At 51.3% G+C, this 23,057-nt stretch overlaps 7 protein-coding genes across 7 annotated transcripts; 3 read left to right on the forward strand and 4 right to left on the reverse strand.

Moving 5' to 3' along the window:
- Nucleotides 1-97: 97 nt before the first annotated feature.
- On the forward strand, nt 98-268 carry CTRU02_202246 (uncharacterized protein; the record flags this gene model as incomplete). Its single annotated transcript, XM_036719652.1, has 1 exon — nt 98-268. One exon carries the CDS (start codon nt 98-100, stop codon nt 266-268), a length of 171 nt encoding a protein of 56 aa, XP_036588354.1.
- Nucleotides 269-723: 455 nt separating this feature from the next.
- CTRU02_202247 (reverse transcriptase domain protein) lies at nt 724-5,193 on the forward strand (the record flags this gene model as incomplete). Its single annotated transcript, XM_070204012.1, has 1 exon — nt 724-5,193. One exon carries the CDS (start codon nt 724-726, stop codon nt 5,191-5,193), a length of 4,470 nt encoding a protein of 1,489 aa, XP_070062594.1.
- Nucleotides 5,194-5,586: 393 nt separating this feature from the next.
- Nucleotides 5,587-6,268, reverse strand: CTRU02_202248 (uncharacterized protein; the record flags this gene model as incomplete). The annotated part of the gene is made up of 4 exons (XM_070204013.1): nt 5,587-5,702; nt 5,758-5,883; nt 5,912-6,116; nt 6,176-6,268. The coding sequence occupies 4 exons, from the start codon at nt 6,266-6,268 to the stop codon at nt 5,587-5,589; spliced, it is 540 nt and encodes a 179-aa protein (XP_070062595.1).
- A 1,148-nt stretch (nt 6,269-7,416) lies between these two features.
- CTRU02_202249 (uncharacterized protein) lies at nt 7,417-7,521 on the reverse strand (the record flags this gene model as incomplete). Its single annotated transcript, XM_036719655.1, has 1 exon — nt 7,417-7,521. One exon carries the CDS (start codon nt 7,519-7,521, stop codon nt 7,417-7,419), a length of 105 nt encoding a protein of 34 aa, XP_036588357.1.
- Nucleotides 7,522-7,631: 110 nt separating this feature from the next.
- On the reverse strand, nt 7,632-10,469 carry CTRU02_202250 (DnaJ domain-containing protein; the record flags this gene model as incomplete). Its single annotated transcript, XM_070204014.1, has 4 exons — nt 7,632-8,859; nt 9,208-9,259; nt 9,305-10,318; nt 10,373-10,469. 4 exons carry the CDS (start codon nt 10,467-10,469, stop codon nt 7,632-7,634), a joined length of 2,391 nt encoding a protein of 796 aa, XP_070062596.1.
- A 3,680-nt stretch (nt 10,470-14,149) lies between these two features.
- CTRU02_202251 (inner centromere protein) lies at nt 14,150-18,445 on the reverse strand (the record flags this gene model as incomplete). The annotated part of the gene is made up of 4 exons (XM_070204015.1): nt 14,150-14,782; nt 14,843-18,073; nt 18,127-18,217; nt 18,270-18,445. The coding sequence occupies 4 exons, from the start codon at nt 18,443-18,445 to the stop codon at nt 14,150-14,152; spliced, it is 4,131 nt and encodes a 1,376-aa protein (XP_070062597.1).
- Nucleotides 18,446-18,907: 462 nt separating this feature from the next.
- On the forward strand, nt 18,908-22,669 carry CTRU02_202252 (structural maintenance-chromosome 2; the record flags this gene model as incomplete). The annotated part of the gene is made up of 5 exons (XM_036719658.2): nt 18,908-18,934; nt 18,987-19,027; nt 19,083-19,203; nt 19,266-22,351; nt 22,405-22,669. 5 exons carry the CDS (start codon nt 18,908-18,910, stop codon nt 22,667-22,669), a joined length of 3,540 nt encoding a protein of 1,179 aa, XP_036588360.2.
- Between the last annotated feature and the right edge of the window lie 388 nt (nt 22,670-23,057).

A 23,057-nucleotide genomic window follows, 5' to 3' on the forward strand; every position in this document is an offset into this window, starting at 1 on the left:
CAGCCTCCACAGCCCTCTAGCCAGTTAGTTAGTTCTTCCAACCAACAACACCACTTTTCCCATTCTGAGCGTTCTGTGCTGGTTTCGCCCACAGGTTATGAGCCCAGCGTTATTCTTTCGGAATAACGTCGTTTTACCCATTATTCTACTCGTCTGTCAATTTTCTATTGATTCACGAATTTTTGCGATTTTATTCGCTTTATTTACCCTTCTGTGCGATTTTCTCGCTTTCTTTCCTTCCTCTTCGCTGACGAATTTCACTTTCTGACGCGACATTGGCTGCCTGGCGCGCACGAATATCACGTGGCACGCGACCGACCACCACAACCCACTGGTTTTCACGAACACCACGGTCAACAACAGACTTTTCAGTCACAACTACAACTTTTACTTCGATTCCTCGTTTTTCACGAGAATTCAACCATTTCAGCTTCGGTTTTTCGAACCAGCCCATCAGTTTCTCGTATCTTCTACGAGTATTCATTCTTCCCTTCGATTCACCGTATTTCTACGGTCGGATCTCACAATTCCACCCATTTCTCGTGTTCTTACGCAAGATTCTCCCTCCTACACAATCCAACAGCACGCGTAGGTGGCAGCGAAAGTAAGCCATCTAACGTACAGACACGCCTCCAAAGCTGCGGCCTCGGAGAAACGCCTGTGATCGAGGTGCGACTATAAGTCTGTCCCGCACTGTTGTGATACCCTCACTTTCACTTCAAGATGTCTCAAAACGACTTCAAGACCGTCTTCACGCCTCTTCCTCGCCTGAAAGGTGAATCCAACTGGAACACATGGCGCATGCTTGTTACAGCGACCCTGCGAGGATACGACTTCGAGATATTCCTCGAGACTGACGTCCCTCGCCCTGCTGACCCTATCGCTGCAGAGGAATGGAGAAAGAACCGTAACGTCACGAATGGTCTCCTCATGAACGCCAGCGAATCGGTTCTTGACAGACTCTGCACAGCGGGTTGGGTTGACGATGGAAACCCTTACGAATTGTGGCAGGCGCTCGAGAAGCACATTCCGAGAATCTCACAAGACGCCACAGCTGCCCTTGTTGACGAGTTTGCCAAGACCACCGCCAACGATCACAAGACTCTTCACGATGCCCTCAATCGCTGTCACCACCTCAGAAAGCGTATTGAGACCATTCACGGTCGTCTGCCAGACTCCTTCCTCGCTGTTTTCCTCCTTAACTTCTTTAAGGACCGACTTCCCGATACGTACAAGCATTTCACATCGAAGGGCGCCACCCATCCCACGTGGAATGAGGTGGCTGATACGATTTACACGCTTGCCCAAGACGAGGATCAAAAGCGCAGTTATGCCACTATTCGCAACACACCTGGAGGCAAGTCTGCTGGCAGTGGGGGTCCTGCCTCTCCAGCCGTCACCACCACCGTCACCTCCACTGTCACTGCCTCCAAGGAAAAGAAGAAGTGCGACCACTGCAACTGTGATCACGAGACCACAAAGTGCTATGTCGCCCACCCCAATCTCATCCCTCTACACTACGTCAACCGGGATAAGTTGATTGAAAAAGCGAGAAAGCACGTGTGTGGCGATCGCTGCCGCTGGGATCAGCCTACTTATGTTGATGGCACCCGCCAGACTGTTGTCAGAGCGTCACCTGCCATCTTGGGTCAGTCTGCCCTTGCCTCCATCGCCAGCCCAGCAGTTTTCACTGCTGCCCGCGATGACCTCATCACCCGAGACGATATCGTTCTCGATTCTGGTTGTACTACTTCAACCTTCAACAACTTGCGATATTTCGTCAAGTACGCTGAAAAGAGCGATTTGACACCTTCCACTTCTGCCTCCGGCGCCCCAGTCCGGTCACTTGGCGTGGGCACCGTCTTCTTCCAGACCCAAGACCCCACCAACCCTGACGTTATTCACGATTGGACACTTCACAACGTTGAGTACAACCCTTCCAGCCTAGCCAACTTACTGAGCCCTGGAAAACTTCGTCGTGATCACGTGGAATATGATTGGCAGACCTCAAGCCTCATACACGTGACACAGCGCACTTCCCTTGCCAAAGTTCATTGGGTTTCTGACGTCTGCGTCGTTGAGACTCATGATACTGGAAATCACGTGCCTCGAGATATTGCTGTCAGCCTCGCCGCCTTCCGGGCTACCCAGCGACCGTCTCTTGAACTGATGCACCGCCGGCTGGTTCACGCCCACCCATCACGTGTTGTGGAGGCTTGCCGCCGTGTTGGCATTCGGTTCACAACGTCAGAAATTGACGCTTTCTTCTGTGAGTCTTGCCATCTCAGCAAATCCACTGAACGGATTAGTCGAGACCACCCACTTCCACTTACGAGTATTGGCGATGAAATTCACCTTGATCTCGTTGGTGTTCTTCCCCTATCAACAAAAGGGAACCGTCAGGTTCTACACCTCATGGATAAGTATAGTGGTTACCACTGGGTTGTTTTTCTGCCCAACCACAAGTTTGCCACCATCCTGGCAGCTATCAAGAAATGGGATACTGAATTCTACAGTCTCACCGGCCTCAAGCCCAAGGTTTGGGTTTCTGACAATGCTCCCGAGCTAATCAAGGTTTTCAACGACCCCTACTTCGAGGGTACTCGCCACAACACGACTATTGCCTACACGCCTTCCATGAACGGTACTATTGAGCGTGCTGGTCGTACCATCGTCGAAGGCGCCCGGACACAGCTGATTGACATGTCCCTTCCAGAGGAACTGTGGGATTACAGCATCGATTCGGTGACTCAGATTCTCAACCTCTTGCCCACACCCTCCAAGGGTAACTTGAGCCCTCACGAGATCATGGCGAGAGAGCTGAACTTGGCTGCTGAACGTGAGGCCCCCCACATTGAACATCTCCGAACGTTTGGCTGTGCTGCCTACGTACACAAGAAGGGCCCTCGACGCCCTATGCGCTCTGCCAAGATGGAACCACGAGCAATCAAGGGATTCCTCGTCGGTTACGGTTCTCTTCGTGGCCACATTTACTACGTTTACCTGCCTGATCGAAAGGAGGTTATTCGCTGCAGAGATGTTCGATTTCGTGAGGAACCGCACAAGACAGTGTTGCCTCCAACTACTGGCACACCTAACATTGATGAAATTGAACATGATGCTGCGTTTGTCGAACCAGATATCATCATCCAGTACACCATCCGTCAGAAGCCTATTGAAGGTGAAAAACCCGTGACTGGTGATCCCAAACCAGATGAGACCATCGTTGAAAAAGCGATGGCACCCACTGATACACATCTCATGTCTCCGCCACCAGAGAACCTGTTGGAGACCACTGCTACACCTCGTGACAGCATTACTAACGAATTGAATGATGACGAATTCGTCGCTTCCGTGGAAACAATGGAAACTGATCACCAGGACCCTGATTCCCTCTCCACGATTGTTGAGGAAGCAACGAGTCAACCGGCAGAGTCCTCTCGACCTCGCCGCGCCTCAGCCCAGCGACCACCTGGTCACTACCGAGCCGCCAGTGGCGTACGCTCCTATGCTAAAAAGACTTTTCTATCTGCTGACATTCCAGCTTCACTAACTTCTCGTCAATTCTCTCTCAGCGTGCTTTCTGCTACTGCCCTTTCGAAAGTCCTACCCGACGGCGTGGTGATCCCGAAGTCCTACCGTGAGGCGCAGAAGAGCCCACAGTGGCCCCAGTGGGAACAAGCCTTCGAACGAGAGATGACTCAATTCACGGAAAAGGGGGTTTACGAAGTCGTTTACCCACCACGTGACGCTAAAGTCCTGCCCGGCAAGTGGGTATGTGACATCAAAACCAACAAAAACAACGAAATCGTGCGCTACAAGGCCCGATATGTGGTTTGTGGAAACCACGAGAAAGGTGACTGGTCATCGCAAGAGGTTTACGCTGCAGTTGCCTCTGCCACCGCAACCCGCCTTTTCTTCGCAGTTTTCGCACTTCTCGATCTTGAATACGAAGTATATGATTTCGACACTGCTTTCCTAGCCGCCTCGATTCCAGAGGGGGTTAAGGTGTACGTCCGGCCCCCCGCTGGCTACGCCACTGCAGACAACAAGGTTTGGCTGCTCCACAAGGCACTCTATGGATTGAGAAAATCACCACTTTGGTGGTTTCGACTTATCAAGGGTGAAATGGAACGAATTGGCTTCACTGCTGTTGATGGGGAGGTTTGTCTCTTCGTCAATCACAAGATTAAAGCGTACGTTCTTATGTACGTCGACGACAACGCCATCGCCGCTCCCAACAAGCAAGTCATGATGGAAGTTCGTCGTCTCCTCGAGAAGGTCTGTTCTCTTAAAGACCTCGGCGAGGCTACCGATTTTCTCGGTTTCCAGATTGAACGCGACAGAGCTGCCGGTAAGATTTTCGTTTCCCAAGCCAAGTACGCAAAAGCAGTGCTTCAACGATTCGACTTTGATGGTTTGAGTGCTGTCAAGACGCCTATGGCGACCACTGACGATCTGCCCGTCACCTGGGACAAGAACGAGTGCTCGCTTGACGAACAACAACTTTACATCGAACAAACCGGCTGCCTTAACTTCCTGGTGGCTGGAACTCGCGTTGACATGGCCTACACCGTCAGTAAATTGTCACAGGCGAATTCAGGGCCTTCTAAGGCCCATCTTCGTGCTATTAAGCACTTATTCCGATACCTCAAGGGCACCGTTTATCTCGGTATTGTACTTGGAGGCATCCCCACGATCAACGAGTTGGGGCTCTACGCTGCTGCAGATGCCTCTTTCGCTGACAACAAGCCATCACGAGTCTCGACAGGTGGTTACGTCGTCTTCCTCGCTGGTGCGCCGATTGCTTGGAAGTCAAAGAAACAGACTTTCGTGACTTTGAGCACCACGGAGGCTGAATTCATCAATCTCACACCTACGGCAATTGCTGTGAAGTGGATCAGACGTTGCCTCTCCCAACTGCTCGGCAAACCCATCACCACGCCTACTATCATGTTCACTGACAGTGCCAACGGCTACGACAACGTCATGAACCCACTCAACGAGGCACGAACCCGCCACATCGACGTCCGATACAAATGGATCATACAGGAGGTTCACACTGCGAAAAGCATCGAACTCCGACTCATCAAGGGCGCTGATATGGCCGCCGATGGACTCACGAAGCCACTGGTTGCGGTCAAACACAAGGAATTCGTTCGTTTGTTGGGCATGGCGGAGGGATTGGATTGAGAGGGGGATTTTGAGACTATGGGACTATTGATATTGAGACTTCGGGATTCGGAGGATTTCACGGCCTCCTATTGGCCAGGTTTAACCGGTAATTGACCGAGTTTTCTAATAGTTGAGAACTCCTCGGATTTGGAGGATTTGGGACTTTTCCTGTATTTCCTATTATTCTACTGCTTTTTCGCTGAGGAGTCTGAGAGGGGGTGTGGGTGGCAGGCCTCGCCGGCCCGTCACGTGGGCTGACGGCCGCCACCACTGGTCTTAGCCAGCCTCCACAGCCCTCTAGCCAGTTAGTTAGTTCTTCCAACCAACAACACCACTTTTCCCATTCTGAGCGTTCTGTGCTGGTTTCGCCCACAAAAAATGAAAGAAAGACTGCGGCCAGAGCATCATGATCTAGTTATCCTGCTCATCAGTTTTTTCCTTAGGCTTGACCTCATCGTCAGTCTTATCAGCTTCGACCTTAACGGGGGTCTTCTTGGCAGGAGTGCGGCGCTTCTTAACAGATCCCTCTGCCCAACATGTTAGCATTTCAAGTTAGTGGAGATGAGTTTTTCAACCTACCGCCGGCAATGGTGGAAGCGCCACGCTTCTTGGGAGTGTTGGGCTTCTTAGGGGTATCGTCGCTGATGTCGTCAGCATTCTTGCTCTCAGCAGCGGCCACTGCCTTCTTGGGCATGTTCTTCTTCTGCGCTACATGTAAAATTAGTAGACAATACAAAACTTGACAAAATGGACTCACAAGCCCGGGGCTTAGAAGGCGAACTCTCGTCGCCGCCCATGTTCAGCTCGCGCATTTGAGCCAGGATGGTGGTCCATTGGTTCTGCATGGCCTTGACAGTGCGACCAGGCATATTGATATTTTTCCACTCAACGCCCTTCCCATCAGGGAGCAGGCTAGCGAGTATGCGCATCATGAGATGATTCTGGTTGCAGCCATTAGTATTTGGTTTGATAATCGAGGCTCGATCCAAGTGTTACTTACTCTCTCGGTGTCGGTCCAAGCACCTGCCCGAAGGGAACTGGGTCCCTCGCCGGCATTGGTAGCAGAAGGCGTGTTTCCCTGAGAGTCAGCCATAGCGGAAGGACGGTATTGGTGAGTAAATGGTACTGAAGAAGTATGAATGTTGTCTAATTGAAAATATTAAAATGGGAAGCAGTGGTGCCGTTGAAGTGGCAGCTGGGCTGGTGGTGTTAAGACAACTTGGAATAGTTTGTTGGGGCCGGTCTTCAGCCTGCCTAATTACGTCTGCAGAAATTGAAGAAGGTGCCTGCCTTCCGCCTAAAGACTCGGAAGGAAGCTACGGAAAGGAAGGTGTTCTTTCTGGGTGCCGGGCTAAACTCCTTCCCTCTCCAGCTAAAAAGTCCTAGCAACTTCCCACAGCCAGATAAGACTTTCTTTTACTGCCCATCCTTACAGATTCACGTAAATGCCCTACCGCACGAATGGAAAGATAATATACTGTTGAAAAGGCAGTTCCGAAGGAAGGCAGGTAGTAGTTTTCATCAGGTGCCAGTGGGGTCATAATATTAAAGCGGCTTAAACGCTAAGAGGCAACAGACGTCGGGTATATTAGATAGTGATTACTCTGGTTCTCTTGAGAAGAGGTATTTCACCGGCTGCATGTAACAACCAACGTAGGTACCTATTGGTGATGCTTCCATTATGATCGGGTTGAGATAGATCAAGAGGAAGTTACTTCACTCCCCAGTCGCTAAACTAGAGATCGGGTTCTTGTAGTCCATTCTACAGAGACATTCCATTCAACTGGTATTCGTGAGAAGCAGTCCTCTCTCAACCTTCACTTTGACCGGTCTATGGCAACCTTCCGTCCATCGCCGTAAGCAACCAAGTCGAAATCGCCATAGATTTGAGCATAAGATTCTTGATTTAGTGGCATTTATTGTCTATGTCTCGTGCGAATGCCAAAGAACACCATCCCTGGTCCCAAAATCCTTCAAAAAGACCAAGTAAGTGTGTCTAGCAAATATTATACAACCTTTCCCATGTTAGCCAAGGCCACAAAAAGTACAGCCAGGGCCTAGTCCGCAGTGGAACGAAAAGAGTCTCCAGAGAAAAGGCAATCGTTATCGTCGATTAAGCTCGGGCACCCCAGAAAACAATGCGAAAGAAAACGCAATATGTAACGCAAATACGAGGTGTACACAAAATACTACCCCTCCGTTCGTGTCGCAGGGTAATGTCCCCGTATGTCGACGGTTGAACTATATTTGGAATGCGGATTGATCAGCTGCAGGTAGTGAGAGACAAGTTGAAGCGTGAATTAATATCCTCCCAAATGCCGGGTATCGTTTCGTGTCGTTTCCCATCAGTCTAAGCTGTCGTCAAAGTCGAAATTACCCCTCCTCAGGTGAGAAACATGAATACAAGAAATGCTAAGCCCCTTGTCGATGTATGCGTCATCGGTGAAAGCTTTCCTCTACGCCATCTTGCCCTTGTACACCATGAACTCTCGAATGCGTGTCTCGTGTTCCTCGCACGCCATAGTCCATTTCCTCCGTACCTCCTTGTCCTGTTGCATCCAGTCAAGATACTCTTGAAGTTCGTCGTTGCCACGAGAGGCTAGAAAGGCGTATCCCTTACGAGCTCGGAGATCGGCAATGTTCGTTTTACGAGCGTTAAAGTGCTCGATTACCTGGGCGTTGAAGATCTCCCATCTCAAAACATAGCTTTGGAAGTCTTGGATATACTTTTGCCAGGCGCCACCGGTAGGCTTCAGGTTTGGTACCGCAAAGGTGGGCGGAGGACGAGGTGCCATGGGGACTACCGGAAATTCGAGTACTGGTTTGCTCTTCTCTTTCTCGATGGGGATTCTGCTTGATGGTTGACTCTCAAATGGCAGGTTCATCTTGAGGTCGCCCAAAGAGCCTAGGCCAGAAGGACTCTGTGAGAATGGCGCAACATTCTTAAGCTCAGCAAAGCTCGCTCTAAACTCTTCGCTGTCCTCGGAACCTGCAGCATTAGGGTTGAACTCCGGCTTCGGAACAGTAGGTCTGGCAGCAGTTTCCTTCACACCATTCACATTGCCAGGCCTCCACTCCGGACGAGATGGCTCCACCGGGATGTTTCTTGCACTGTTCGATTGAGCAGCGGCGGTGGGTGCAGCTCCAGTGTGTGGAGGATCAATATCCATGGCGTTCGGACTCTTTGCATCAACTGGCTCGGCGGCGGTCTTGCGACCTCGCCAATCTCCTTCCTCGTCGCTATCATAGTCGTCATTCACAAGGCCTGCACTGCCTGCGGTTGATTTAACCTTCGCCTTACGGGAGTTCGATCGAGTCGCGCGAGTCGGAGACGTGGACATAGGCTGATTTGACTGAGGAACAAAGTTCTGTGCCCCAATCTGGGTCGTCCAATCCTGTGCATCAAATTTACCTTCAGCTGAGGGCGATTCTGCAGTTTGGCCAGCAAAGTCGTTTTGGTGTCGTAGGGTCGGGCGCTTGATCGGTGATCGACGGCCTACGCGGCTTCCAGACTGAGACCTGCCACTCGAGTCTTGGACAGGGCTTCCGGCACTAAATTGATAGGCCCCAGAACCGTCGTTGTTAACAAACCTAGTATTAATATCGTCCGTACTCCTTCGACTGAATGATGGTTGCCGCGGCTCGGTACGTGTGAATGTCTCGTCATCAATGGGGAAATTGAAACTATCGTAATGTTTGCTGTCAGCATGATCAAGTGAACTGTGATAATGTTTTAAGGTATTTTTATGGCGTTTTTCACGACCAATCGGCGTCAGTTCTGGAGTTTGCCTCTCAACAAGCCGGCTCAGAAGTTCGCCTTGTTTGCGCTCAAATGGTGTGAGGGAATGACTTCTTGTACTATCTCCACTGGGAGATGAGGAATTGGAGGACGACGAGTCTTTCGTCGGGTCCAGTTTCTGACCCTGCTGCATCGGCTCCTCCCAAATCACAGGTGAAGGGTTTTTGCCGTAATTAAATCTGGGCTTAAGAAATGAAGCAAAAAAAGACGACGAGGAATGAAAGTTGTCGTACATTGAAGATCCTTTGGGTGTTCCTGCGGTCTTAGTATTTCCGTCTTCTGGCACTAAGGTCAGCGTGATCTCGGGAGGCGTTTGAGTTCTAGACGAACCATCGGTTGAAGTTGCTGGTTTGGGATGACCACTGCCCTGAGCGAAACCAGCGGCCACATTCGGAGGCGTGTATCTTGCACTAGCCTTGGATCTGAATGGATCTTTGGGCGATTCGGCGGCAGTGGCACTGGCTGTATTTGGCCGGTCATCATATGGTGTCGTGGACGTCCGAGGGCTTGAAGGCTCCGTCTTTGCCTGGCGTGGAACGCTCTGCGCACGCTGACGAGCGCTTCCTGGGGAGAGGTGGGGGCCATAGCTTTCCTGGGGCGGCCGAGGACTTTCCCGAGTGCTCTTCGCGCGTCCTATAGGCACTCCGTCGAAAGGATTAGTTTTTTCACCGCCATGGGAAGAGTAAGGTGTACTCTGTCGCGTGTCTGTGAACCCTTCGCGAAATTGAGCCAAGGGGTCCGGTACGCCTTGTCGGCGAGCATTGTCGGCAAAGATATTAGAATGCCGATTGGTTGTAGAGTAGTTGGAGGCAGCCACTGGAGGCTCGTCCCCAGGAGCAGGTGAGTGAGGTACATAACCACCTTTGCGTGCTCCGAATGCTGCTTCCGCCCTTTGTCTTTGGGAGGGTGTCCGCGGCACAGGTCGCTTGGGCGGCTCAGGAGGTTCATTCTTGGCTTTCGACTGAGACTGGCTAGCTTTGCCCTTCATATTTTCAAAGGCATGCCAGGCATTCCGTTTCGCCTCCGAGTCACTCTGTTGCTGGGCCTTGGCAGTGGGAGCAGCACCTGAGGCAAAGTTGCGATATCTATTAGCACCAGAGGAGGAGGGTGGGTTGCGAGCTGTTGCATTACGACGGGGCGGGGGCGGGAAATTTGAGCCAGCATTCTGCCACGGGTTCCCTTTCACTCCGGACGCAGTAGGGTATCTTGATCGCGTCCTCCCAGCATCGTACTTGGCTCTTTGGTCGGGATCGGTTAGGACTTCGTGGGCTGATTGGATCATCTGGAACTTGGAGTTGACCTCGGCTTCCCTACCCGGGTTGCGATCGGGATGGTACTTGAGAGCTGCCAGAGAGTCAGCTTGCTAGGTCAATGCATAAACGAAGAGTACCGTCTCACCAAGTTTCCGGAATTGCTTCTTGATCTCGTTGACATCGGCATTCGCTGGGATCTCCAGGTCCGCGTAGTAGTCGCGGCTCATGTCGACGCCTCCCATCTTGACGGTGGATTGAGGTGATCAACTAGTGGCAAGGTGTAAGAGCTGATCAAATTTGCTCAAGATGCATTCCAAGATTGAATACTCTGTGCGTATACGGTATGTGTGGCGACGATGTAAAAGTGTCAAAGCGGGTGTGATTCGGAGCTTCTCCCGTCGCCCGACGTTTATCCAGCTTGTTCGGTCGAGTAATTTTGGTCAGGAGTTTGTCGTTGGTAGCCTTGAGGCGGAGTCTCCTGCGTTGAGATGGCGAGGTTGTAGGTGTGAAGTTATCGTTTGTAGGTAGCTCCTCCTCGTGGCTCAGAGTAGCGCAACTGCAAGCGCGTATTCGGTGGGTTGGAAGGAGGCGGTGCACTTCTTGGAGACGAAGGGGACTTGGCCTTGAACAAGTTTCGAGTGCGATCGCGCTCGCGTTGACGAATGAGAGAAGGTGCAAAAGAGTGGAAGACTAATATGGTGAACGTGTCAGCCGCTGTGTCACGAGGCAAGTTGCAAAAGGCAGGAATCATGTATCCACGATTGGGAATACCGCGGAAGACACAATAATGACAGTGGTGTCAGACGAGCGTAAGCAGTCGGACAGCCTACGGACAACGCTTGCCAGACAAAGACCGAGAGCAGGATGGAAGCCAGCAGCAGCCGACACAGCGATAGTGAATTTTCGCTGTGTTTTGCAGCGACAGGATCGTCGAGCAGGCGAATACCGCATATCACAGGGATTGGTATCGATGCTAGATGACGGAACCAGGAATCGCGGAGGAGCGCAGATAGCAACCCGGCGATATAGGCTGGATAGGACCGCCGATTTAAAATCCAGCGAGCGGCAGCCAGCCAGAAAAAAGAGACGGAAGGATATTAGCTCTCCAGGAGTGGTGCTTCGCCGTCTTTCCCTTGGTCATGGCAAAGGGGAAATGCAAAAGTGATTGAATAGATGGGCATGCGACCTGAGGAACAACTCACCAAATGACGTCAAAAATGACCAGCAGATGCAAAGTCGGAGGGATCTATTATGCGACCGGATGAGCAAAGGAATCGCAAGATAGCATCCAGACGTGATGCAACGCTGAGTCGCCGTCCTCCAAAGAAGAAAGGAGTTTGCAGGTTGTCAAAATAGGAGGAGCGTTGCGAGCCGCATTTGCTGGGCGTGGTATTTGCGAAAATGAACAGCAGAAGCAAATATTACATAGTACAGTATCTGCTGTCTTGTTGACGGACCACCCATCCTTCGTGTCCGTTCGGTTGCGCGGGCAGCAGAGGGTTAACTGGGCAGGGGTCTAAATTTTTAGCAGGGACCTCAGGGACTCCCCGGCGACATTCAACCGCTGTTCGTGCTGCACCCAACTGCCCCTCCATTACAGGCTGCCTCAGCTCTGCTACCCCTCTCACCTGCCCTCCCTTCTTGTACGTAGTACATGCATTGATACATTAGTAGCCTCGTGGGCCTACCTTTCTCTCTTAGCTGTCTTCCTCACCTGAACCTCTAAATGTGGATACCTCAGCTGCCTAAAATGTCCAAGTGCCTCCCCCCAGTCATTCTATTTGGGCTAAGCCACCGTTTGAGTGGGGAGCTCCCGGGAGGCGTGATAAACAGCGCCTCGATCATCACGACTGGTCAAGCCACCCGCTAAGACTTATGGCTACGTAAACCACGAACACCGCCCCAATTTGACATGCTGACGTCGACTTATCCCAGCGTGGTTATTGACGAAGAGTAAAATCTCAGCCTGATGTTGGGCAGCTTTGCTCCAGTGCTCGCGACGACAACAACTTCGCGTTTACCTTAGAAAATGTATTAGCTTTGTAGGTGCACGTCACCGAAACATGTTGTCAACGACGCCTCTTCCCCGTCGCTCTGTCATGTTTGACATGTCTTATACCTGCACATCTGCAAATTTGCGCGTTTATTCTAATCTTTATCTCTCTTTGACCCTCAGCGCCGTAGCGATTGCTTGTAGACATACTAGTCCTTCTACCGGCATCATTGCACCTAGTGAGCTCTTGTAGCCAATGCTAGGAAACTGTAGCGAAGCTACGTTATGAAACACATGGATGCTTTCAGCCAAAGCTTCTTTAAATAGTGGTCCTTTGAGAACTCTCAACTCTTGCAGTAATCGACACCAGCCATGATGATGCAACTAGTTTCGCTCATATAGCCTAACCCTATCTCGCCATCCCCCACATTAGCTACATGAGGTAAATCTGAGCGAGACTCGGATTAGGTAGATGTCTACATCTACTGTTGAAGCCCAGTATGGCGGAATGCTTTTCTTTGTCGCTTCAAAACTCGACCGCAAGGCCATCAATTTGGATAATGTTGGTTGCTTCGTTATGAACACCCTTGCCACAACCATCACTTTTGTATTCCTTGTTTTGGGCAAAGGAAAATCATTTTATATATGCTAAACCCTCGCAATATGGTTTACTATATTGCGATTTTTGTGACCGCAATGCTACTACCATGCAGCCGGAAGCACTCGGCAATTTGTTACAGACCATCGGCATATAAGACTGCAACTTCCCACGAGACATAGAGGAGATTTGAAAGTCTCTCACGACATATCAGATGCGACAAGGGTCATTGATGCATGTCCCCTTTCAGGTTGGGCCTAAAACTGCACCCTTTGAGTAAGTAACCCAGATAAGTCTAGCACAAAATTTTCGGATTCACGAGACTTAATAACAAGCATTGAAAGAACAATTGTCAACATCTCTGCGAAGATAAGTTTATCAAAACTCGCCGGCCGCTGAAATAAATGGAACAGGCCCGCCTTGTTGCCAGTCACAAACCAAGTCGTTTTACAACAGGATGCATGATACTATGATTGTAATGAGAAAACTAACAGCCGCACGATTAAGCCTGGACCCTCGTATTTTTCTGCTTGTGATCTTGGAGATATCCGTAGGGGGGTATTGAGCTATTATTGTGATTTCCGGGATCTCCTTCACCATGTTATTGACCATGCACATCTGCCCTAGGCGTGGCACCAAGAAATTAAATGAAATGAGGATTGGCTCATTGTCGCAAAGAGGTCACTCTCTCAGCACTTTCTTCCGCCAGAAAAGGGTTAGAAGCGCTGGAACGGTGCAGGCTTAACTAGAGGTATGAAACTATATCAGGGCAAGGAACCTAGACATCATCAAACCCTCATGGTACACTATTTACCACCCTCGTGTAGCACAGTTCTCGGCGCTTTTTCTTGTCGGACCTAGATTCGAGCTGTTTATAGAAGCAGGCGACCAACTTCAGACGACGTCAGATTTGCCCCGCCCCCGCTGACTCTTTGACCAAAACGCGTGGATACGCGCCCGTTGCCCCGGCAACATCTGGAACATCCCGGCAACGATACAGGCCATGACACATCCGGGGGTGTGAATAGAAACTCGGCAGATGTAACTTGAGTGCCCAGAAAAACTCATTTGTTTTATCATTTTGCAAAAACTATTGCATTTGTAAACCAATGTCTTATGCTACCGTCCAACGCCCGCAATCAATACAATTCCAAACAAAAGTTTGCCTCCACGGCAGTGATTAATACACGCGCAATGCTTTAGCCGTGTAGCCATCCCCTAGCGCCCATCCAGCCCTGCAGATTGATATCCTCATGAGCGCATTCGCATGTGTGTCCAACACAGCTGTATCCCTGACACACAATAACAACGCCGTAAACCACACTTGGCACTCAAGCCAAATCTTTGCTCATTTCGTACGACCAACCGCCCTCTCTACGCAGCCTGTCTCGGGCCGCAAGATCCTTTCGGATTTCGTCCTCCGTCAGACGGTCTGATCCGCTCCAGTTTGCGCTAGACGTCCGCGCTCGGAACTTGTGCCATCTCTCCTTACTGTTGTTGAACACTTCTTCCATGTTCAAAGCACGTGGAGCACCGAAGATATCTGAGGGATCCGTATTCTCTTGTCGCATAAGAGCTCGCCGCAAATCGGGCGAGTCGGCCCAGGCTGCCACGAACCCTTCTTCCTCATCTTCATCTTCAGGGTCTGTGTCAATTTCAGGAAGCTCAATCTTGTCGCCATCCTGGAATCGAGGTGATGATCGCGTGGCCGATTTCTTGATCGTCGTTGTCTTGGCACTCGCGGCACCCATAGCTCGCGCCGGCGTCTTATGCGCTGGACCAGCGGGATTGGGATTAGGAGTAAAAGGGATTTCTCCCTTGGCAAACTGATTGATGTCCAGCTGCTTGGTTGCTTTGACTGTGCTATTGTGCTGGGCCGTGACAACACCCTTGAACAAATCCCTTGATGCACTTTGGGGTACGTTGCCGTATCCACTCGAGTACATCGGCTTTGTAGGCATCTCCTGATGGTGCGTGTTAGCAGCGGTTGGGATTTGGTATAGAGACCTGTGGGGAGAACGAACCTTCTTGAAGCCGACTGAGGGGGGTCGAACAGGAGGCCCCTTAATATTCGGGGGCTGAATGTCCATGTCAAGCTCATCAGCAAAGTCGTCGCTAGTACGCCGACGCTTGGCTTCCTTAGTTTGGTAGGATGGTCCATGGCGAGCTGGGTTGCGTGAACTGCGGTCATCGCCACCGTCTTGCGGGAGAGGCCTCTTAGAGCCAGCCTTGGAGGCATTGGAAAGAATTGCATTGACCGGTCGATCCTCTTGAGACCGAGGGATAGTCGATTGCAGACGGGAGGGTGGCCGAGAGGGCTGGCCGTCACTTCGTTGGCTTGCTGTGTAATCGGGCGGGCCATTAGGTTGAGATCGGACGGCAGGCGGCGGAGCTCGAGTCTGTTTCGCACGCTCAATGGCGGCCTGCCTCTTCTTCGCCTCGGCTTGTTGATCTCTCTCTCTCTCCCTTTCTCGTTGTCTTTCCGCCTCTTGCCGCCGTTGCAACTCTTGCTTGCGCTCTTCCTCTTGAATAGCAGCGCGCTTGCGTTCAAGCTCAAGCTTGGCATCCTTTCTCTTCTGGATATCTCTCTCCTCTTGTTCTTTTCGCTTAGCAGCAAGTTCAAGGGCTTTCGGCCGACCCGTGGACCCAGCGGAACTCTTGAAACTATTGACCGATGCCTGCTTGCTGTGAGAACTCGGCTGGGACTTAGGCTTCACCGATGAACCTTCTAGGTTCGAAGACAGTTGGCTGTTTGACGGATGGTACTGGGAGTGCTGGGAAGTAGTGTTGACACGGATAACGGTCGGCTGCTGCTTTGTTCTTGTGGCAGTTTCTTTCGTTGGCTTCGTAGGACGACGGAGTTCTCTGTTCCTTGCTGCCTGGCTCGGGCCAGCGGATCGAGTGGCCGAAGGTGGTGGTACCGGGACTGGCGCCTCGGTCATGTCCACATCTGGTTTCTCCTTCTCGGAATGAGAAGCGGCAACAGGAGCTTCGGTCTCGACTTGGCCCTTGACCTTGCGCGGGCTCGTCCTAGTCGGTTTTGATGGCTCCTTTGGTGCCGGGGTTCTCGCAGCTCTCTCCTTTTCCTTCTCTTCCTTCTCCCGCTCTCTCTCTCTCTCCCTCTCCCCTTCTCTCTCTCTCTCTCTCTCCCTTTCTCTCTCTCTCTCCCTCTCCCTCTCCTTCTGCGCCGCGATCTTCTTTTCCATGGCAGCAATCCTTTCTTGTTCTTCGCTGAAAACTCGAGCCTTTTCACGTTCCTCGGCACGAGCCCTATCCAACTTGCTCATTTGATCAGCCATCAGCCGGGCTTCCTTCTCCTTACGCTTGTCCTCCTTTTCCTTTTCAACAGATGCCCTTGTTCTCCGCGCAACAGGCCGCTCGGGACTTCCCGTAGCCGCAGTACCTTGAGTGTCGACCGACTTGTGCTTGGACAAGTCCGGGTACAATGGCTCGGCAAAGACCGATTGCGGAACAATGGAATCTGTAGATGATTCGGAATGGAAGCCAAGTCGTGTGGATGAAGGCGACATCAAAGATTTGCCCTCAGCGCTAATTGCCGCACTACTAGCAAGAAGACCTTTGGATGTCTTTAGAATAGAAGACAATTTGTTCTTAACCTGCTTCAATGGACTATCACGGAAGCTTCTTGTTGGGGACTTCGGGGACTCCGGCCGTCCATCCTCTAGGACTGCAGACAGAGGGTTGGAAACAGAGATGTGCTTCTGGGACAAAGCCAGATCGTCGGCCATCTTCTCTTTTGATAGGTCAGGCAAGACGGACACAGAGGCAGACTTGCCATGACCATGTGTGCTAGTGGTACGTTCAGGGACAACAGGCGCTCGTTTCGGAGAGCCTTTTCGGCCAGGTTGTTGTCGCTGTTTAGGTAGAGCAAACTCAGAGCCACTGACAGTATCGGCCTCAATGCCTTCCATGACATCTGCAGTATGACTCTTAGGCAAATGCGGCCGCGGAGGAGAAGCGGGTACATCTTTCGCAGGTACTGGAGGTGCAATCCAGTCTTCTTCGTCATCCTCATCGTCTTGTGGGAACGCCCCAGGAGTTGGTGGTGGTACAGATTTCTTAACTGGTGATGCTGCCCTCGTCTCTGGTTCAGGCTGCGATGGAGGAGCCTGGACGATCTGTTGAACGACTGCAGAATTCGGTATCGACTTTGAAGGTCGGCTTGCGTTCGGCTGAGATTTACCAAGCATGTTAATCTGATCTTGTAACCGCTGAGTGTAGGCCTTGTTGTGTGTAGAAGCATAGCTGTCGGCATCGTTAATCGTATTGGTTACGGTATCGATGTCCATATCATCGTTGTCCTCGTCATCTGAAGCCCCGAGAACCTCCACATTGTTGCCCAAACTCTTGCCGCCTGTGTTTCTGCCGTAGTAACTCGTACGGTGGTTGTCCAAGTGACTTGTTCTCGATACACGAGGTCCGAGGCTCTTATTCTTCAAGGGCTCTCTGGCAGGCAGCGAGGCGAAGTTGAGACTGCTCTTCCTAACTGGCCGAATCGGGCTAGAGTCTACGGACGGTGACCGTGTATCTTCATCAAGGTGGACATCGACGTCTTCCTGTGATTCGGCGGCCGGCGTAGGTTGGGGAGGCGGAGACGGAGCAGCTCCAAGCGACGGCGAAGGCGATGCCTGCTTAACTGGGGAGCGCCTACTGGGCGATGCCTTGAGTGGTGATACACGCTTTGGCGACTGCGGCTTGGGGGATAAGACGGGTGATGAGGGAACCAAGACCTCTTTCGTGGGGCTACGGGAAGCTGGTGACTCGAGAATCTGCGCGGGAGCTTCCACAGTTACATCCTTCATTACACGTGTCGTCTGGTCTTCCTTTGCCGTCTGGAATGTAACCTCAGGTGAGCGCATGGTCCTTGTGACAGCCGGACTTTGAGAGGTATTCTCTTCATCGTCGGTATGGAATGCAACATGACCACTCCGTTCCGTGCTCTTTGGAGGACTAGATCGTGGCTCGGTTACCTGTGTCTCGTCCTCGACAAGGTCAACATCCATGTTGTCCATATCCTGACTGCCATAGTAGCCAGAATCAGCTAGGGCAACAGTTTGTTTCGAAGTGGCCGCCCTGGGAGATGCAGCCATTTTGTGTGGTGAGGCAGTTCTGCTGAGACTGGGGGACGAAGTTGTTTGCGCGACGTTGAGCTTTGGCGTTGATGTTCGGGCAAGCTGTTGTGTGAAGGCGTTCGGCGCGCCTTGAGGGGTTGCGGAGAATACATCTGACAATGGCTGCTTACCGTTAGCCAGAAGTTGATGACGCGGGTTAAAATCAACAAACTTACCACACGAGGCTCGCCGTTATCGACTTTACGCGCTGTTCGCGGTGTTTTGCCGCGAAGCTTTCCTGGAGTTTTGAAAATCTCGGCCACATTTCTGCACATCATGTTAGCAATTGATTTTAAGTTGGCTACAAGGATAAACGTGCACTTCATTCTCGTTGAAGATCCCGGCCATATGCTCGTTAAGCCAGTCCAGCTCGTTTCTTGCGGCAAACGAAAATTCCTCGGCTTCAGCTTGGACGATGCTGAGTGCTGTGGTCCTCTCCTCGGCGATCCATGACGCGGAGCCAAGTGGCACACGCGTGCCTCGCATTGTAGCCATTGTGTGTGGGAAGTCGCGACGAGCGCAATAGTGTCGCTTTGAAGAGAAGAAGAAATGCTAGCTTGTCATCGAGTTCTTAAGGGAGTCGGGCTGTGGTAAAGGAGCTGCTTGGGGGAAAAGAGGATAGCAAAAGTGGGAAACAGAAGCTCTATGTGTGTGTGTGCGGTGGTGTTGATGGGCCTTCATCATTTGCCTTTGCGAACCGAATGTTTTGGTCGAGTCCGGATCCGGTTTAGCGCGGCTGAGAGTCGTGGGTCCCCTGGCTCTGGGCAATGACAATGGCGCTTGCGGCAAGACCGCGGTTGCTACAAGCGATAAGGGCCTTATCGGGCGGGACAGGTGGGTGAGGGTTGCATGAAGAGGGAGGAGTGGAAACGCGACCGAGCCAAAGTAAACAAAAAGTCTCGACACTGGCAAGAGCTCTCCTCAGCAACAACATCACCAGGTACTAACCACTGCAGCATGAGGGTCATAGAAGTGATCATAGACGTATGCGATTTGTTTTCTCTTGTCTTTGCTACCCAGAACTAACATTTCACAGGGCTTCAAGTCGTATGCCGTGCGAACGGTGATTTCGGGATGGTAAACAAACAATGCATCTGATTTTCATAGGGGGACGCAGGCTCACACAGCACAGGGACGAGAGTTTCAACTCGATCACCGGCCTCAACGGCTCTGGTAAATCTAATATTCTAGACGCCATCTGCTTCGTTTTGGGCATTACGAATATGACCACAGTCCGAGCGCAAAACCTCCAAGTACATAACCCATTTCGAGTGACAATCGATGTTTTGCTTCAAGCTGATGCGATGCGTGATAGGATCTTATCTACAAGCGTGGTCAGGCCGGTGTTACGAAAGCGAGCGTCACAATTGTCTTCGACAACAGAGACAAGAAGAAGTCGCCCATTGGATTCGAGGAGTATGCGACGATCAGTGTTACTCGACAAATCGTTCTCGGCGGCACTTCCAAATACCTCATCAACGGACACCGCGCCCAACAACAAACAGTGCAGAACCTGTTCCAGTCTGTCCAGCTCAATATCAACAACCCAAATTTCCTCATTATGCAGGGCCGAATCACTAAGGTCCTCAACATGAAGCCAGTCGAAATCCTCGCTATGATTGAGGAAGCAGCAGGAACCAGGATGTTCGAGGATAGGAGAGACAAAGCGTTAAAGACAATGGCCAAGAAAGAAATGAAACTCCAAGAAATTACAGGTCTGTTGACAGAAGAAATCGAGCCGAAGCTCGAGAAGTTACGGACAGAGAAGCGCGCATTTCTAGACTTCCAGCAAACTCAGAACGATCTAGAGCGCCTGACGAGAGTGGTTGTGGCACATGACTATGTACGGTATCAAGAGAAGCTCGAACAGTCTGCGGCAGATCTCGAGGGCAAGAAGCAGCGACAAAATAACCTCGAGGAGTCTGCGTTGCGGCTGAAGAGTGAAATCTCCCATCTTGAAGAAGATGTCAAACGAGTGCGCGCACAACGCGACAAAGAACTCAAGAAGGGAGGGAAAGCACAAGCTCTGGAGGATGCTGTCAAGAAGCATTCCAATGAGATTGTTAGACTTGCGACGGTCATGGACTTGAAGAACTCCAGTATGGCTGAGGAAAAGGAGAAGAAGACAGCCGTTGAAAAGACTGTGTCCGAATTGGAAGCGACATTACAAAGCAAAACACAGGCATACGAAGAGATTAAATCCAAGTTTGACGCTGTCAAGGATGACCTAGAGAAGCAAAGTCAAGACGCCGAATCCAAAGAGGAGCTGTTGCAAACTCTACAGACTGGTGTTGCATCCAAGGATGGCCAAGAAAGTGGTTACCAAGGCCAACTTCAAGACGCCAGGAACCGCGCAACCGCCGCCGTCACCGAACAAGAACAAGCGAAAATGAAGATTGCTCATCTCGAGAAGCGCATCAAGGAGGAGGAGCCGCGGGCAAGAAAGGCAAAAGAGCAGAATGCTGGCCTCCTCCAGGATCTTGAGGGTCTCAAGTCTCAAGCACAGAGGCTTGAAAAGGAACTGGGCAAACTGGGTTTCCAACCCGGCCAAGAGGAAGAGCTCTACAAGCAGCAATCTTCTCTTCAGCAACAAATTCGGGGTCTCCGCCAGGAAGCCGATGGCTTGAGGCGTAAGGTCGCGAACATTGACTTTAACTATGCTGACCCTGTACCCAACTTTGACAGGTCTAAGGTCAAGGGTCTGGTTGCTCAGCTCTTTACCCTCGACAAGCAAAACACCCAAGCCGGTACAGCGCTTGAGATTTGCGCTGGTGGCCGCCTCTACAACGTTGTGGTCGATACCGAAGTCACTGGTACTCAGCTGCTCCAGGGAGGAAAGCTTCGCAAGCGCGTTACCATCATTCCTCTCAACAAGATTGCTGCTTTCAAGGCCTCTGCTCAAGCCATTGCCACAGCGCAAAGAATTGCACCAGGCAAGGTCGATTTGGCCCTGTCGCTCGTCGGTTACGACGAGGAGGTATCTGCTGCCATGGAGTACGTCTTTGGTAACACACTCATTTGTGCCGATGCAGACACAGCCAAGAAGGTTACTTTCGACCCCAATGTCAGAATGAGGAGTATCACTCTCGAGGGAGATGCGTATGACCCGTCTGGTACACTCTCTGGAGGTAGCTCTCCCAACTCAAGCGGCGTACTCGTAACTCTGCAGAAATTAAATGACATCACTCGTCAGTTGAAGGAGGCTGAGGGTTCGTTGCATCAACTCCAGCTCACTATTGCAAGCGAGAAGTCCAAACTCGACCATGCTCGCAAGATTAAGCAGGAGCTTGACCTCAAGAGTCACGAGATCAAGCTTGCCGAGGAGCAGATCAGCGGCAACTCTTCCTCTTCCATCATTCAGGAGGTGGAGAACATGAAGGAGACTATCGCTCAACTTAAAACCGACACTGCAGAGGCCAAGAAGAAGCACGCTGAAGCCACAGCAGACGTGAAGCGCATTGAGAAGGACATGAAGGACTTCGACAATAACAAGGATGCAAAGCTTGTTGAGCTCCAGAAATCCTTAGACAAGCTGCGAGCTAGCTTGACAAAGAATACTGCGTCGGTCAAGGCGCTGCAAAAAGAGGTGCAAGCCGCCCAGCTTGACTCTGAACAAGTCGCAGGTGACTTGTCTGCAGCCCGCGAGCAGCTGCAAGAAGTAGAGGTAGCTATCAAAGCTCAGCAGCAAGATGTCGAGGACCTCGTCAAGCAACAGGCCAGCCTGCAAGAGACACTCGATGGTGTGCAGGCTGAGTTGGATGACGAGCGTGCGAAGCTTCACGGCTTCGATGATGAGCTGCACGCTCTTGAAGATGCAATCCGGTCCAAGAACGCTCGTATTGCTGAGGAGAGTCTCGAAAAGCAGAAACTCGGCCACCAAGTTGACAAGTTCCACAAAGAGCAGGAATCCGCCGTGCAGAGAGTGGCGTCGATGGAAAAGGAGCATGACTGGATTGCCGATGAGAAAGACAACTTCGGCCGTACAGGAACACCTTACGACTTCAAGGGCCAGAACATTGCCGAGTGCAAAGCGACTCTGCGCAACTTGACGGACCGCTTCCAGGGCATGAAGAAGAAGATCAACCCCAAGGTCATGAACATGATTGAGAGTGTTGAGAAGAAGGAAGTTTCGCTCAAGCACATGATGAAGACGGTCATCCGCGACAAGCGCAAGATCGAGGAGACCATCATCAGTCTTGACGACTACAAGAAGAAGGCCCTGGAGGAGACGTGGCTGAAGGTCAATGGCGACTTTGGCCAGATCTTCAATGAATTGCTGCCTGGCAGCTTCGCCAAGCTGGATCCCCCCGAAGGCAAGACCATTAGTGATGGCCTCGAGGTCAAGGTTTCGCTTGGAAAGGTGTGGAAGCAGAGCTTGACTGAGCTTTCTGGTGGACAAAGGTGAGGACACCCTCATACCAGGTTACAGTCGCATCAGAACTAACATCAGACAGATCCCTCATCGCTCTCTCCCTTATCATGGCCCTCTTACAATTTAAGCCTGCGCCAATGTACATTCTGGACGAGGTTGACGCCGCCTTAGATCTGTCGCATACCCAGAACATCGGCCGGCTGATCAAGACAAGATTCAAGGGCTCGCAGTTCATCGTCGTCTCCCTCAAGGACGGCATGTTCCAGAACGCCAACCGAATCTTCCGGACTCGCTTCAGCGAGGGAACCAGTATGGTTCAGGCGCTGACACCCGCTGATCTCAAATAAGTTTGTGGGTAAGTGAGTAAGCGAGCAAGTGCCTTGGCCGCCGTACCTTGACACTTTTTCTGTGTTTGGATTGGCACCTCTCATGATGATGACGATGAAATGGAATACCACACACAAAGAGAGCCCAACTTTCTTGTCATTAAAGCGGTTTAGCAACAGTTGCGTATGATGCGATGGGGTTTTCTTTGGGTTTTGGTCAGATACCAGGAAACGCGCGAGCAAATGGGTGTGGCTGCGGAATTGGAAATACATCGGTGTAATTTTGTATTGAGGGCCGTGTTTTGGTGAACGCACCGGGCCTTTGGGAGGAGTAACGGCATTTTTAATCTACGGAGGCTCGAGTGTGAATATTGATGATTTGAATTTCTGTTGTCCTGCATTTTGGGTT

The sequence above is a fragment of the Colletotrichum truncatum genome (assembly GCF_014235925.2).
Source record: "Colletotrichum truncatum strain CMES1059 chromosome Unknown Contig_0001, whole genome shotgun sequence".
Taxonomy (NCBI): Eukaryota; Fungi; Ascomycota; class Sordariomycetes; order Glomerellales; family Glomerellaceae; genus Colletotrichum; species Colletotrichum truncatum.